Below are 14,006 nucleotides of genomic sequence, written 5' to 3'. Positions count from 1 at the left end.
TTCGTCCCAGGTTTTCCTGGGTCTACCTCTTCCACAGGTTCCCTCAACTGCTAGGGTGTAGCACTTTTGCACACAACTATCTTCAGCCATTCTCGTCATATGACCATACCAGCGCAGCCGTCTCTCTTGCACACCACAACTGACGCTTCTTAGGTTCAACTTTTCTCTCAAGGTACTTACACTCTGACGATTATGAACACTGACATTACACATCCATCGGAGCATACTGGCTTCATTTCTTGCGAGCTTACGCATATCCTCAGCAGTCACGGCCCATGTTTCACTACCATGTAGCATGGCTGTACGTACACATGCATCATAAAGTCTGCCTTTTACTCTGAGCGAGAGGCCTTTTGTCACCAGCAGGGGTAAGAGCTCTCTAAACTTTGCCCAGGCTATTCTTACTCTAGCAGTTACACTTTCAGCACACCCACCCCCGCTACTAACTTGGTCTCCTAGGTAGCGGAAGCTATCAACTACTTCTAGTTTGTCTCCCTGGAACGTGGTAGAAGTTGGTCTCTGCACATTTCCAGTGTTTATTTCTCCTGAGCATCTGCCACATACGAAAACTATCTTCCCAGTTAGCCTACCTTTGACATTGCTGCACCTCTTATGTGTCCATAGCTTACACTTGGTGCACCTTATAGAGTTTCTACCTACACCTTTTCTACAGATCGAGCAGGGCCATCTACCTGAAGTCGTTTGTGGTTGGTCCACCTTCCTACTTATTAGGACTTTGGTTTTGGCTAGGTTGATTCTAAGGCCCTTCGATTCTAATCCTTGTTTCCACACCTGAAACTTCTCCTCCAGTTCTGATAGTGACTCAGCAATTAGGGCAAGGTCATCAGCATATAGGAGCTCCCAGGGGCATCCTGTCTTAAATTCTTCCGTTATTGCCTGGAGGACTATGATAAATAGGAGGGGGCTGAGGACTGAACCTTGGTGGACCCCAACCTCTACTCGGAATTCTTCACTGTACTTGTTGCCAACCCTCACCTTACTAGCTGCGTCTCTGTACATGGCTCGCACAGCTCTCACTAACCATTCATCTATCCCTAGTTTCCTCATTGACCACCAGATAAGGGATCGGGGGACCCTGTCAAAGGCTTTCTCTAAGTCAACAAAAGCCAGGTACAAGGGCTTACCTTTGGCTAGGTATTTCTCCTGCAGCTGTCTTACCAGGAATATAGCATCAGTAGTACTTTTCCCTGGCACGAACCCAAACTGCATATCATCTAAGCTAACTCTCTCTCTAATTAACTGGGCTATAACCCTCTCCGTAACCTTCATTACTGGTCAGTGTGGAAACTAGGGATAGATGAGTGGTTAGTGAGAGCTGTACAAGTCATGTACAGGGATGCTGTCAGTAAGGTGAGGGTTGGCAACGAGTACAGTGAAGAATTCCGGGTAGGAGTAGGGGTCCACCAAGGATTAGTCATAAGCCCCCTCTTATTCATCATAGTCCTCCAGGCAACAACAGAGAATTTAAGACAGGATGCCCCAAGGAGCTTCTCTATGCTGATGACCTTGCTCTAATAGATGAGTCACTATCAGAAGTAGAGATGTTTCAGGTGTGGAAGCAAAATCTAGAATTGAAGGGTCTTTGAGTCCATCTAGCAAAAACCGAAGTGTTAATAAGTAAGAAAGCAGACAAACCACAAATCCCTTCAGGTAGATGGACCTGCTCGATCTGTAGAAAAGGCATAGGTACAAACTTCACCAGATATACCTGGTGTAAGCTATGGACACATAAGAGGTGGAGCAATATCAAAGGAAGACCAACTGAGGAGATAGTTTTGGTGTGTGGGAAATGCTCAGGGGCAGTAAACACTGAAAATGTGCCGAAAACAGCTTCCATCACATTCCAGGGGAAAAAAACTACAAGTAGTTGATAGCTTCCATTACCTAGGTGACCAAGTCAATAGTCAGGGTGGGGGCTCTGAAAGTGTAGCTGCTAGAATAAGAAAAGCTTGGGCAAAGTTCAGAGAGCTCCTACCTCTGCTAGTGACAAAGGGCCTCTTACTCAGAGTAAAAAGGTAGACTGTATGATGCATGTGTGTAAACAGCCATGTTACATGGCAGTGAAACATGGGCCATGACTGCTGAGGACATGCGTAAGCTTGCAAGGAATGAAGCCAGTATGCTCTGCTGGATGTGTAATGTCAGTGTGCATACACGACAGAGTGTAAGCACCCTGAGAGAAAAGTTGGACTTAAGCATCAGATGTGGTGTACAAGAGAGACAACTGCACTGGTATGGTCATGTGTTGCATATGGATGAGGACAGCTGTGTGAAAAAGTGTCACATCCTAGCAGTAGAGGGAACCTGTGGAAGAGGCAGACGCAGGAAAACCTGGGATGGGGTGGTTGGCATTAGGAAGGGCATCCAGTTGCAGAAACATTGCCAGATTGGATAGGAGCTGGTGCAGCCTTCTGGCTCACCAGCCCTCAGTCAAACTGTCCAACCCATGCCAGCATGGAAAGCTGGAAAGTTAAATGACGACGACGATGAGCATAATGGAAAGCATAACATTGTCCCAGGTGAAACGAAAGTATGACATATTTAGTGTGTTAGATGAGTCACTCTCAGCCAGTCAGTCATCTATCTCTGTATCAGAACTGACAGCAATTATGCAACAACATAGTGCTAATGACAAAGGATACCATTATATATCAAATTCCATATTCTAGGTTTATTAAGTTATCAAATTGAAAAAGAATGTCTTTCACTTCCAGTAATGGAATTTATTGCTTAATGATACCAGCCAAAGAATCTCAGTAGATTCAAATTTTAAAAAATAAAAGGTAGCAATAGATGTTGGAGCTTTGCAGCAGAACTTACCAGAAGAATATCACAGGACAATCTAAAGTAGAAGCAAAATTGAATGCAGCATGAGCATCCCCTTCTGAAGCAGCGCCTTCACCAAAATAGCAAATAACACACTTACCATTCTGTGCACGTTTGTAAGCATAAGCTGCACCAGAAGCTGTAAATAGAATGAGAATGGAAAATAACATAAAGGAATTTTAGAAGGGCTCATTACAAAAATTATAATAATCATACTTTAATAATTAGTAATTCTATAATAAAAATGTAGAGCTTTTGATTCAAAGTTCAGGAGTTAAAACTGTATTTGTCTTGATCTACTTTTTTTTTTTGAAGGAAGATAACAAAAAGATAGCAGCTACAAAGTCAAACGAACAGTGTTAGAAAAGATACAACACTTTAGAATATGTTCTAACATGAGCCACTGAAGAGAGTTCCTATGTGTTTCCCCTAAATCACATGCATATTAAAAAAAACAAAAAAACAGAGGGTAATTGAAACAAATCACTTGAAGAATACTTGGACTGAGGTAGAGAGATCAAATCATCAAAAGTCAGAGCAGACAGTGAAACAATGTTTACTTGAAGAAGAGTTGGAACAAGGTAGTATAATGTAACCTTAAAAATGCAAGGTTAGTAAAAGTAGTTGAAAGATTAGCCAAGAGAAGAGAAAAGAAAACTTCAATAAGTCAAACTTTAGACCTGTGCAAAAAATTTTTACAGCTCATCATCATCATTATTTAACGTCTGTTTTTCATGCTGGCATGGGCTGAATGGTTTTACTGAAAACTGGTAAGCTGGCATGCTGCATCAGGTTCTGATCTGATTTGGCAAGGTTTCTACAGCTGGATGCCCTTCATAATGCCAACCATTCTGAGAGTGTAGTGGGTGTTTTTTATGTGTCACTGGCATGGGCGAAATTGACAGCATTACAGATTCCTCAATCCCAAACCAGTACAAAATAAAATCTTACACACACACACACACGAAAAAAAAAAACTATGATAATGATAATGCAATTGTCTAAAGAAACATTTGGATCAGAAGACAGAAAATTTCCATTTGTTTAAACAAACCTTGTGGCATTTGTGTGGCTAAAGTTGAGGATATGGTAACAAAGTTAAGGTTCTTAGAGCCATAATGGACTGGCATTTGTCTTCCTCTTCCAGCATCTTCATTATTGCCATAGCATTGGTTCATGAACTCGTCTAACTGAAACCCTCTCCAGAGCAACACACCTTTTAAATAAAAAAAATTACTGTTTTCATGAAGTATAAATACTATGGAAAATAACAATCTAAAGAAACCAATGTTTCATAACACAACTACAGTTGGTAAATGAGAAACAGGAATTTAAATATTAAAAGCATATAAGGTGCAGATATGGCTTGAAGAATATGTCTTGTGATTCTTTCCTGCAACATTCTAATTGCATGTCCATAGTATCAGAGCTGTGATCTCTCAATGCAGAGAAGTAACAATTCAACCTGGAGAGAATTCTTGATCTCCGAGTTATGCAGCCTGCTGAGTAACATTAATCCTTTGGAGGAACCATATTTTGGCCACTTGTATTTACAATCACACACCTTTGGTTGTTACCCAACATTGTATTTGTCTCATATATTCATTTCTTCTTTGTTCATATTGGTAATTAATTTTTAGCATAATTAAACTAGAACAAGCTTCTTAACAAATGCATATTATATAGCATCTTATACTTTTTGAAAACCTATTTTGCATCAGCATGAACATTTGAGTTACAGCCATTGAGACTATGGATTACTATAACCTTTGTATCATATTTTCTCATATAAATCTACTTGATTCAATTTCCTTTGTAGATAAATACTTATACTACTCTTACTACTTATACTTTACAGTAGTTAACAATGTAAAAGCCATTTAGTTGTAAAAGCAAATGATTTAATGTATCCCAACCCATTGCTGGAATGGGTTGGACTGTTTAATTAGATCCAATAAGCAGAAGGACTGTTTCAAGCACCAGTGTTTGCTTTGGCATGGTTTGTACAGTTGGATGCCCTTCCTAATGCTGACCAATTTACAGTGTTGTGCTGGGCGCCGTTTTTTTTTTTGTAACACCAGCACAAGCAAAGTTGCCAAATAACTTGCAAAACAAAGAAAAAAGCATCTTGACTAAGTGGGATTGTAACAGAGAGGGAGATAGTTTATGCCAGGTGTTGGGAGGCTAAAGCATAATAGAGGGACAGGTGTCTTGCTATAAAGATACATGTCTACTCTACATTATATAAGGGTGGGAGTAACTGGAAAGGACATTGGCAGTAGTTGGGGTACACTCTCAAAATACAGGAAGGTGATCTAAGAGAGAATACAGAAGATCAGAAGTGTGGGAGAATCAAGTTCACTAGAGTGTGAGAGGAGAGTGACAAATGAGGGTAGATATGAACAGAGTGAAAGGAATGAGGACGGAGATGTGGTTGATGGTAAATATCAGTGTGGAAATGAAAGAAATAGGAATGGCTCAGAAAGAAGTGCTAAGTAGCAATACAGGAAGGGTAAGGAGAAGTAATGCGATAAACCTGTAGATAAATCAGAAAATAGGGAGATGATGTGTGGAGTGAGAGAATGAGAAGTATAAGAGAGAAAAAGATGTACAGTGACAAAGATGGATGTCAAAGGTACATAGAAGAGGGTTCTGTAGTCTGTGGAAGAGAAGCTTTTGTCAGCAGCAGATAAGAGAGGATGTTAACGATGAAATATGGCAGTCCTAATATAGAACTCAGAGGAGAAGGAAAGATAAGTAGAGGCAGAAAAGGGGCAATTAGTGGAAAGTGGGAAAGGACAAATGTTAAAAGAAGTACTTCCAAGGTGAGGAGGTGGCAACTTGTACCACAAAAGCAGATGGAATATGTGCAGATTCTGCTATCCTAAGATTATAGCAGCTGAACAGTGCTATAATTAGAAGAGTGAGAGGATAGGTGGGGAAGGTTTGATGGGGACAGATTGGGTGCAGAGGCAGGATCCAGTAAATATATTGACATAAACATGACGCATTTAGGATCTTGATTTTGTCATGATCAACAGGTTTTCTTAAGCGCAACAAATTACCAATCATCTCAGCCTTTTGTCATCTCTTCTGAGTCTCAAATTCTTGAGATCAGTTCTCATTACTTCATCTCATGTCTTCCTAGGTTTCCCTCTTCAACAAATTCCATCTACATGTAGTAATTGACAATTCTCTATAGAGCTGCTCTCATCGATATGCATCACAAGACTATACAAGAACAGTCTTCTCTCGTGCACATTATGCTTGATTCATCTTATGCCCAACTTTTCTCTCAACATGCTTGCACTTTTCATACAAACATATTGACACCGCACATCCAACAGAGCATACTAGCTTCATCCCTTTCAAGTCTTCACATTCTCTCTGCATTCAGGGCCTATGTCTTACTACCATGTAACATTGTTGTTTGTACATAAGCTTCATAAAATCTACCTTTCACTTTGATACTTTTTGTTATCACTGAAGGTAATAGCTCATTGAAATTTCTCCATCCTTTTCTTATTCCAACAATGATACATTTAGAATCCCTCTTCCACTACTAATTAAATCACTAAGGTCATGAAACAATCTACAATCTCAAGGAAACAACCTTGAGCATTCAAGAAAATCTATTACCACATTTACCAAATACAAAATCTACTTTCTGTGTTAAACTTCCTGTGATACCACTTTACCTCTGTACTGAGTGCACTATATGGAAGTTCTACCTATATGAAATTTCTATCTTTTCTATATATCAAGCAAGACCATTTTTCTGAAAGGAGTACAGTCCTGTGTGAGAACAAAAAAATTTGATCTTCAGACATACCTGCTTCCCGATACTGAGCAAATACCAAATCACCAGGATCAAGAGCTGCAGCTGACCCAATGTGAGTGCCCTCTTCTCCATAGTTAGTCATGTAGAATGAAATTCTGCCTTGTCTTTGAGAATCATAGAGCACTCGGTCCATAGTGTTCAGCAACGTCATGTCATGGTACATCTTTAACACTGTGTCATCATCCAACTGCAGAAAATAACAAATCAAAAGATAAAAACATTTTTAAAAATTGAACACACAAACCTTGGGAAAAAATAACAAAAAATAATAATTATAAACAACAAATTGTTTAATACAGTTCAAAACAATGTACTTGCTCATGCCATGTAATGATTTTGCAGTAATCCTTCCTGGCACCAGCATTTGAAGATTATACATAACTGACATGCAAAGTATCATTATTTCAACATATTTAGGTCTCTTTAGATTTGGCATTGCTAGGAGCAAACAATTTTTGATTTGGCTGTGTGGTAAGTAGCTTTCTTACCAACCACATGGTTCCAGGTTCCAGCCCCTTGAGCAGTGTCTTCTACTATAGCCTCAGGCTGATCAAAGCCTTCTGAGTGGATTTGGTAGACGGAAACTGAAGGAAGCTTGTCATATACATGTACATATGTGTGTGTGTGTGTGTGTGTGTGTTTGCCCCCCCCCCCTCCATCACTTGACAACCAATTCTGGTGTGTTTACATCCCCGTAACTCAGCAGCTCAGCAAAAGAACTGATAGAATAAGTACTAAGCTTCCAAAGAATAAGTCCTGGGGTCGATTTGCTCGACTGGCCAAGAAGAAAAAACATAAGTTTTTTTTGGATATTTAGTTTGTTTTAACCATTACAATTAATTTTTAAGTAAAAAAATAAAAAATAAAAGAAAGATAAGTGATCTTACTTGGGGATCTTGATCCTTTTGGATAATTTCTCCTTTTTTATTCATTACCCTGTAGACAGGAATACCATCATACATATCAGATCTTAAGAATTCAAGTGCAGGTGTATAGTTTGAGCGGGAGCCAGGAAAAACAGGCCGATCTTCTTCAAAATGATTCAACGCCTGAGATTTTGAAAATAAAAATAAGAGAAGATATAATTTTCTATTTAGGTATCTGTCTATCTCTATGAAAGAAAAAAAAAAACACATCAATTCGCTTAAACCTCTTTTGCCTTTTGTTTCAGTTACTGGACTGCAACCATGCTGGTACACCACCTTGAAGGGTTTAGTTGAACAAATCAACCCCAGTCTTATTTTTATTCTCTTAGTCTCTTTTACTAAACCAGTGAGTTACAAGGATGTAAACGAACCAACAGCAGTTGTTAAGAGGCAATGACACACACATACACACAAACAAGTTTCTTTCAGTTTTCATCAGCCAAATCTACTCACAAGAGCTAGGATGACCAAAGCATATATATTCCTCATCTGGTGTTCTTATAGCTGAATCACTACCAGAACTAGAGAAGTTTCAGGTATGGAAGCAAGGTCTAGAATCGAAGGGCCTTAGGGTTAACCTAGCAAAAACCAAAATCTTAGTAAGTAGGAAGGCAAACAAATCACAAGTCCCTTCAGGTAGATGGCCCTGCTCGATCTGTAGAAAAGGTGTAGGTAATAACTCTGTAAGGTGCACTTGGTCTAAGCTTTGGACACATAAAAGGTGCAATATCAGAGGAAGGTTAACAGGGAAAATAGCTTTTGAGTGTGATAGATGCACACAAAAATGTACAGAAAATAGACTCCATCAACTGCCATGGGGGTAAGCTAGAGGTAGTTGATAGCTTCCGTTATATAGGTGATCAAGTTAATAGTGGAGGCGGATGCTCTGAGAGTGTAGCTGTCAGAATAAGATTAGGTGGGGTAAAGTTTAGAGAGCTCCTGCCTCTGCTGGCAACAAAGGGCTTTTCTCTCAGAATGAAAGGCAGATTGTTTGTGTGTGAACAGCTATGCTACATAGCAGTGAAACATGGGCTGTTGAAAGAAATGAAGCCAGTATGCTTCACTGGATGTGCAATGTCAGTATGCATGTTTGATGGAGTGTAAACATCTTGAGAGAAAAGTTAGGCATAAGATGTATCAGATGTGGTGTGCAAGGGAGATGAATGTACTGGTATAGTCATGTGATGCATATGGACGAGGACAGCTGTGTAAAGAAGTGCCGATCCCTAACTGTGGAGGGAACCTGTGGTAGAGGTAGACCCAGGAAGATATGGGATGAGGTGGTGAAGCATGATCTCCAAACTTTGAGCCTCACAGAGGCAATGACTAGTGACTGAAACCTTTGGCGATATACTGTGGTAGAGAAAACCCATCAAGCCAAGTGAAATCATAGTTGTGGCTGATGCTGGTGTCATGTAACCGGCATCTGTGCAGGTGGCACATAAAAAGCATCTTCCATGTGTTGAACCTCACAGAGGCAAAGTTTTTGAGCTCCTTTTGAGTATTGGGCCTCACAAAGGCAATAAACGAGACCTCTGGCATACCTTTGGCATTATGTTGTGCTTGAGAAGAAGACCCATCAAGCCAAGTAAAATTGCAGTCTTGGCATATAACCAGTGTCATGCAAATGGCACCTGTGCTGGTGGCACGTAAAAGCATCTTTCGAGCATTGAGCCCCACGGAGGCAAGGACCCAGACCATTTGGCATTACGCCATGTTTGAGAAGAAGACTTATCAAGCCAAGTAAAATTGTAGTCATGGCAGATATTGGTGCCATGCAAATGGCACCTGTGCCAGTGGAACATAAAAGTGCTCATTACGCTCTCAGAGCAGTTGGTGTTAGGAAAGGCATCCAGCCATAGAAACCATGCCAAAACAGACTGGAGTATGGTGCAGCCTTCCAACTTGCCGGCCCTGGTCAAACTGACCAGCCCATGCCAGCATGGACAATGGACGTTAAATGATCATGATGATGACCTGGATGGGACAATAGTCCATCACAAGATTACTCATTTTTGCCAGCTGAGTGGATTGGAACAATGTGAAATGAAATGTTTTGTTCAAGAACACAATGCATCGCCTGGTCCAGGAATCAAAATCACAGTTTCATGATCATGAGTCTAACACCCTAACCACTAAGTCACAACACCAGTAATTGAAAGAAAGGCTAAGTTGCTTGGCAAGATTTGAAATCAGAATGTTAAGGACCAGAACTGCAAGGTATTGTCCGATGCTATGAAACTGAATAACTAACCATATGGCAGTTGAAACCTTTCTGTAAACACAGTGTGTTCTCATTGGCAGCTATTAGGCTTACAGTGAAAAGGGCAAACACATATGAAATATTCACCTAGTGATATGAAAAGATCAAAATTTGCAAACTTAGGCTGAAATACGAAATAGATGTAAAAAAAGTACAATGTATGTTTTTATACTCAAGAAGACCCATCCGCCACAGCAGAATTGACACTGGTGATGTCACATAAAAAGCACTTATTCATCTAACAATCCTGGAAAGTGATACAACTTTAGATAAAATGGACTATGCTAAGCTGAAATTCAAAGAACTGTAGAGAAGCCAGTTGCAGAGCTATTTACATCTATATGTATCAAGTGTGCTTTCTGGTTTTCACCTATCAATGTATCAGATTCACAGGGTCCTACACTTAATCCACTTCTATTGTCAGCTTTTACAAATAACTAGCAGTGCCTATGAATTGATAATTCTACAGTATCTTCACCAATAGAATCAACAAAGGAGTTTAACCTTGCTGTAGATATCCTGACCAGATACTTCAACACAAAAGAAAGACTGAAATAACAGATGGTTGGTATTTAAATCAACAAAGAGTACAAAAATAGTGTTCCCCAGACTAAATGGTGAAATAAACTTCAATTAATGCACTGTGTGTAGAATATTGGTTATAAAAATGAAATTCGAAGTTGTTACTATCAACAGTAACTTATAATGGAATGAACAAACAGCTAATTTGAGCAACAAATCCTTGGAATATCATAAAAGTTACAAACAAATTGCATATAAATGAAAAATAAAGGCTCACAGAATCAATGTAGTTGATGAAATTATGACTAAAAAGAAACATAACTTCAATGTTTTACATGGAAACATGTTGCATATTACAAAATACAGATAAATCATACAAAACTGACCAAGAGTTCTAGTATCTCCTCTACATGCACTGTTGATAGAATGGCTGACTTAACAGAAGATCCCTGTATTCACCACCAGATACTAGAACAATCTTCCAGAAGTTGCTGTTGCAATCCTTTTTGTCAACTGATCTCCAAAAGTCAAGAGCTGAATCACTAAATATCTTTGCCACTCCCTCTGAACTACAATAAGCTGTAGATCAATCCATTAAATTTCTTTGAAAGCCAAACACTTAATGATGTTATCATTATTCATAAATGTGTTTATAAAACTTTAAAGCATCCAGGCCAGTTTTGCCATTTACAAACTCTACATCATACCGTGTTACATCTAATTCATAAGACTTTATTCCAGTAAAAGCATTTTATCAGATAAAACAAATTTTGAACCTTATAATTTGGCTATGTGTATGGTGTTTCCCACTGGACTTGGCAGTCCACAATAAGTTATGACTCTGAAACATCTTGATTAATATGAACTAAAATTGATTATTTTTGATATTAACCTTGATGATGAGATTGTTCTTATTTTGCTAACTAATGGCACACACACACATTGGTTGGTGAATTGTTAAAAGGATTTGATTATGGAATCAAAATTCAGTACTTCAAACTCAGTTGTTAGTAATAATTAGTATAGCTGCAAGATATACTTCTGTATCATGGAGGATTACATGGCGAAAGATCATTAATAAAATGAAAATTACTAATTTGTATTACAAAATATATGTGGCTTAATATTCCCCATGTATGTAACAACTAGAATGAGAATTAAAAGTCCTGGTAGCAAGATATGCAATGCCAGTGGCCAGATATGAATCTTTAACTTCTTGATTGGCTGTCCAAGTCAACTAGGATATCCAAACTATCATATATAATATGTAACCCATTATAAAACAAAAACTAGTGATTTATTAGCTGTGAATAATAAAAACCATTGTAAAAGACTGGATGACCAAATATATGGAATAAAGAAAAGTAGATGCAAGAACATTTTTTTAAACTCTTATAATTGATACTCAAAACCAATCCTTTTGTTTTTTAACATTAACCCTTCAGCATTTAAACCAGCCATATCCACTCAGAATATTCTGTTTTATGTTCACACCAGCAAGATTTGGCATCTCACATCTACCCTACAATATCATGCTAAAAATAAACAATCACATTATTGAAATATCAAAGCTATGAGATAATGCATGATTAATTCAAAACAATGTAGATAAATAAACATCATATTTGATAGGATAATCTGAATGTGAAAGGGTTAAGCGTGATGAAACACAGAAACAAAAATTGTTATGCTCAGAAAATTTACAGATGTTCAGAAAATAATGGGTTACATTTCTAAAATTTAGCTTACAGTATATAAAAAAAGAAATTCATTTGTTTAAAGTCTTTGGCAAAATAATAGAAGATACTGATGAAATTGGGACAGTTATTAAAAATACTGCTTAAATTCTCTAAATGTTTGGCAGTATCCAAGATAAGCCTTTTAAGTGAAAGATAAAGCACATCCTTGTAAACTGACTCAAATATCAGGCTGACTATTAACCAGAGCACTTGAACTTTCCTTGAATATATAACATTAACTCTACACATCCTTCATACAAGCTTTCACACTCCTAACTGACACTAATTCTGTTTTAATTTCCATAGACCTATTGTTCTGCCAAAGCTGCTTTATTATAAATTTGAGGTGTTCATTTTTGTGAATCCTTAGTGGTTAATAAAGAAATCATTACTATTATTATGAGTAAGGCAGCAAGCTGGCAGAATCACTGAGTAAAATGCTTAGTGGCATTTTGTCTTTTGGGGGGTCAATAAAATAATACCAGTTGAGCACTGGGGTCGATATACTTGACTTATCCATTTCCTCAAAATTACTGGCCTTGTGTCAAAATTTGAAACCATTATTATTATTATTAGTTTTTCTGCTATTAATTTCGTTACCATGTTTTGCCAACTGGAACTGCTAAGGAATTTATGGCTAACATCATATGGGTATTTAGCTCAGATTTCAGAACTGCTCAAACTCTCCTATAACATTTCTTCCTGATCTTCTCTTTCATGCGTCATCGGCGTTGGTGTCATTTTTATTATTAAAGGCAGGAAGCTGGCAGAATCATTAGAACATTGGAAGAAGTGCTTTGTGACATTTCATCCATCTTTTATGTTCTAAGTTCAAATTCAGCCAAGGTCAACTTTGTCTTTTATACTTTCAGGGTCAATAAATTAAGTACCACTGAAACACTGGGGATTGATATAATCAACTAGTTCCCTCCTCCAAAATTTCAGGCCTTGTTCCTTTAGTAAAAAAGGATTATTATTGTTATTAAAGGCAGGAAGCTGGCAGAATCATTAGAACATTGGAAGAAGTGCTTAGTGACATTTCATCCATCTTTTATGTTCTAAGTTCAAATTCTGCCAAGGTCAACTTTGCCTTTAATCCTTTCAGAGTTGATAAAATAAGTACCAGTTGAGTACTGGGGTCAATATAATCAACTAGCCCCTTCCTCCAAAATTTCAGGCCTTGTGTCTATAAAAGAAAGGATTATTATTATAAAGGCAGTGAGCTGGCAGAATTGTTAGCATGCCAGCATTTCTTCCTGCTTTATGTTTTCATTCAAGTTTCACCGAGGTTGACTTTACCTTTCATCCTTTCAGACACATTAAATAAAATAAGTACCAGTTGTGTGCTGGGGCTGAAGTAATCAACTTGCCTCTCCCCCAAAATTTCTGGCCTTGTGCCAATAGTCGAAAGAATTGTTATATTTTTATTAGGACAGTGAATTTTAGAATCAATATTTTTCCAGTTTTTCACATTCCAAGTTGAAATCCAGACAAGGTCAACCTTACTTTTCATCTCTCCAGAGTCAATAAAATAAAGTACCAGCCAAGTACAAAGGGAGTTGACATTTCTGTCCATGTCCCTAAATCAGAAACACTTATTATACACCTCTGTCATATAGCATAGAGTTTAAGTAAAAAAAATTAATATATTCCAACAAAGCATTTAATCATGTTAATGCATTGTGAGTAATTAAAACAAAAAGAGTAGTCCAAATACACATAGATATGTCTAACCTACATACTGATATAGATATGTAAATTCTGTAGCTTGATATATTCCTTAATTAGCCCTTTAGCATTCAGATTACTGTCAGATGTAATGCTTATTTATTCACATTGTTTTGCATTCTTTTACTTGTTTCAGTCAT

General features: G+C 37.9%; 1 protein-coding gene across 1 annotated transcript in view; it reads right to left on the bottom strand.

Annotated features, from left to right (window-relative positions):
- The window catches only part of LOC115217070 (2-oxoisovalerate dehydrogenase subunit alpha, mitochondrial), a 33,837-nt gene that overhangs the window by 8,174 nt on the left and 11,657 nt on the right, over window positions 1-14,006 (bottom strand). Inside the window, exons 2-5 of the mRNA XM_029786658.2 lie at window positions 7,576-7,737; window positions 6,680-6,875; window positions 3,902-4,063; window positions 2,842-2,986 (exon numbers count right to left, since the gene is read on the bottom strand). Coding sequence (XP_029642518.1) covers window positions 2,842-2,986; window positions 3,902-4,063; window positions 6,680-6,875; window positions 7,576-7,737 — 665 coding nt within the window. The remainder of the gene's footprint in view (window positions 1-2,841; window positions 2,987-3,901; window positions 4,064-6,679; window positions 6,876-7,575; window positions 7,738-14,006) is intronic.

Source organism: Octopus sinensis, linkage group LG11, assembly GCF_006345805.1.
Source record: "Octopus sinensis linkage group LG11, ASM634580v1, whole genome shotgun sequence".
Lineage (NCBI taxonomy): Eukaryota > Metazoa > Mollusca > Cephalopoda > Octopoda > Octopodidae > Octopus > Octopus sinensis.
Note: the sequence above shows the minus strand (reverse complement) of the source record. Positions and strands in the feature narration are given on the sequence as shown.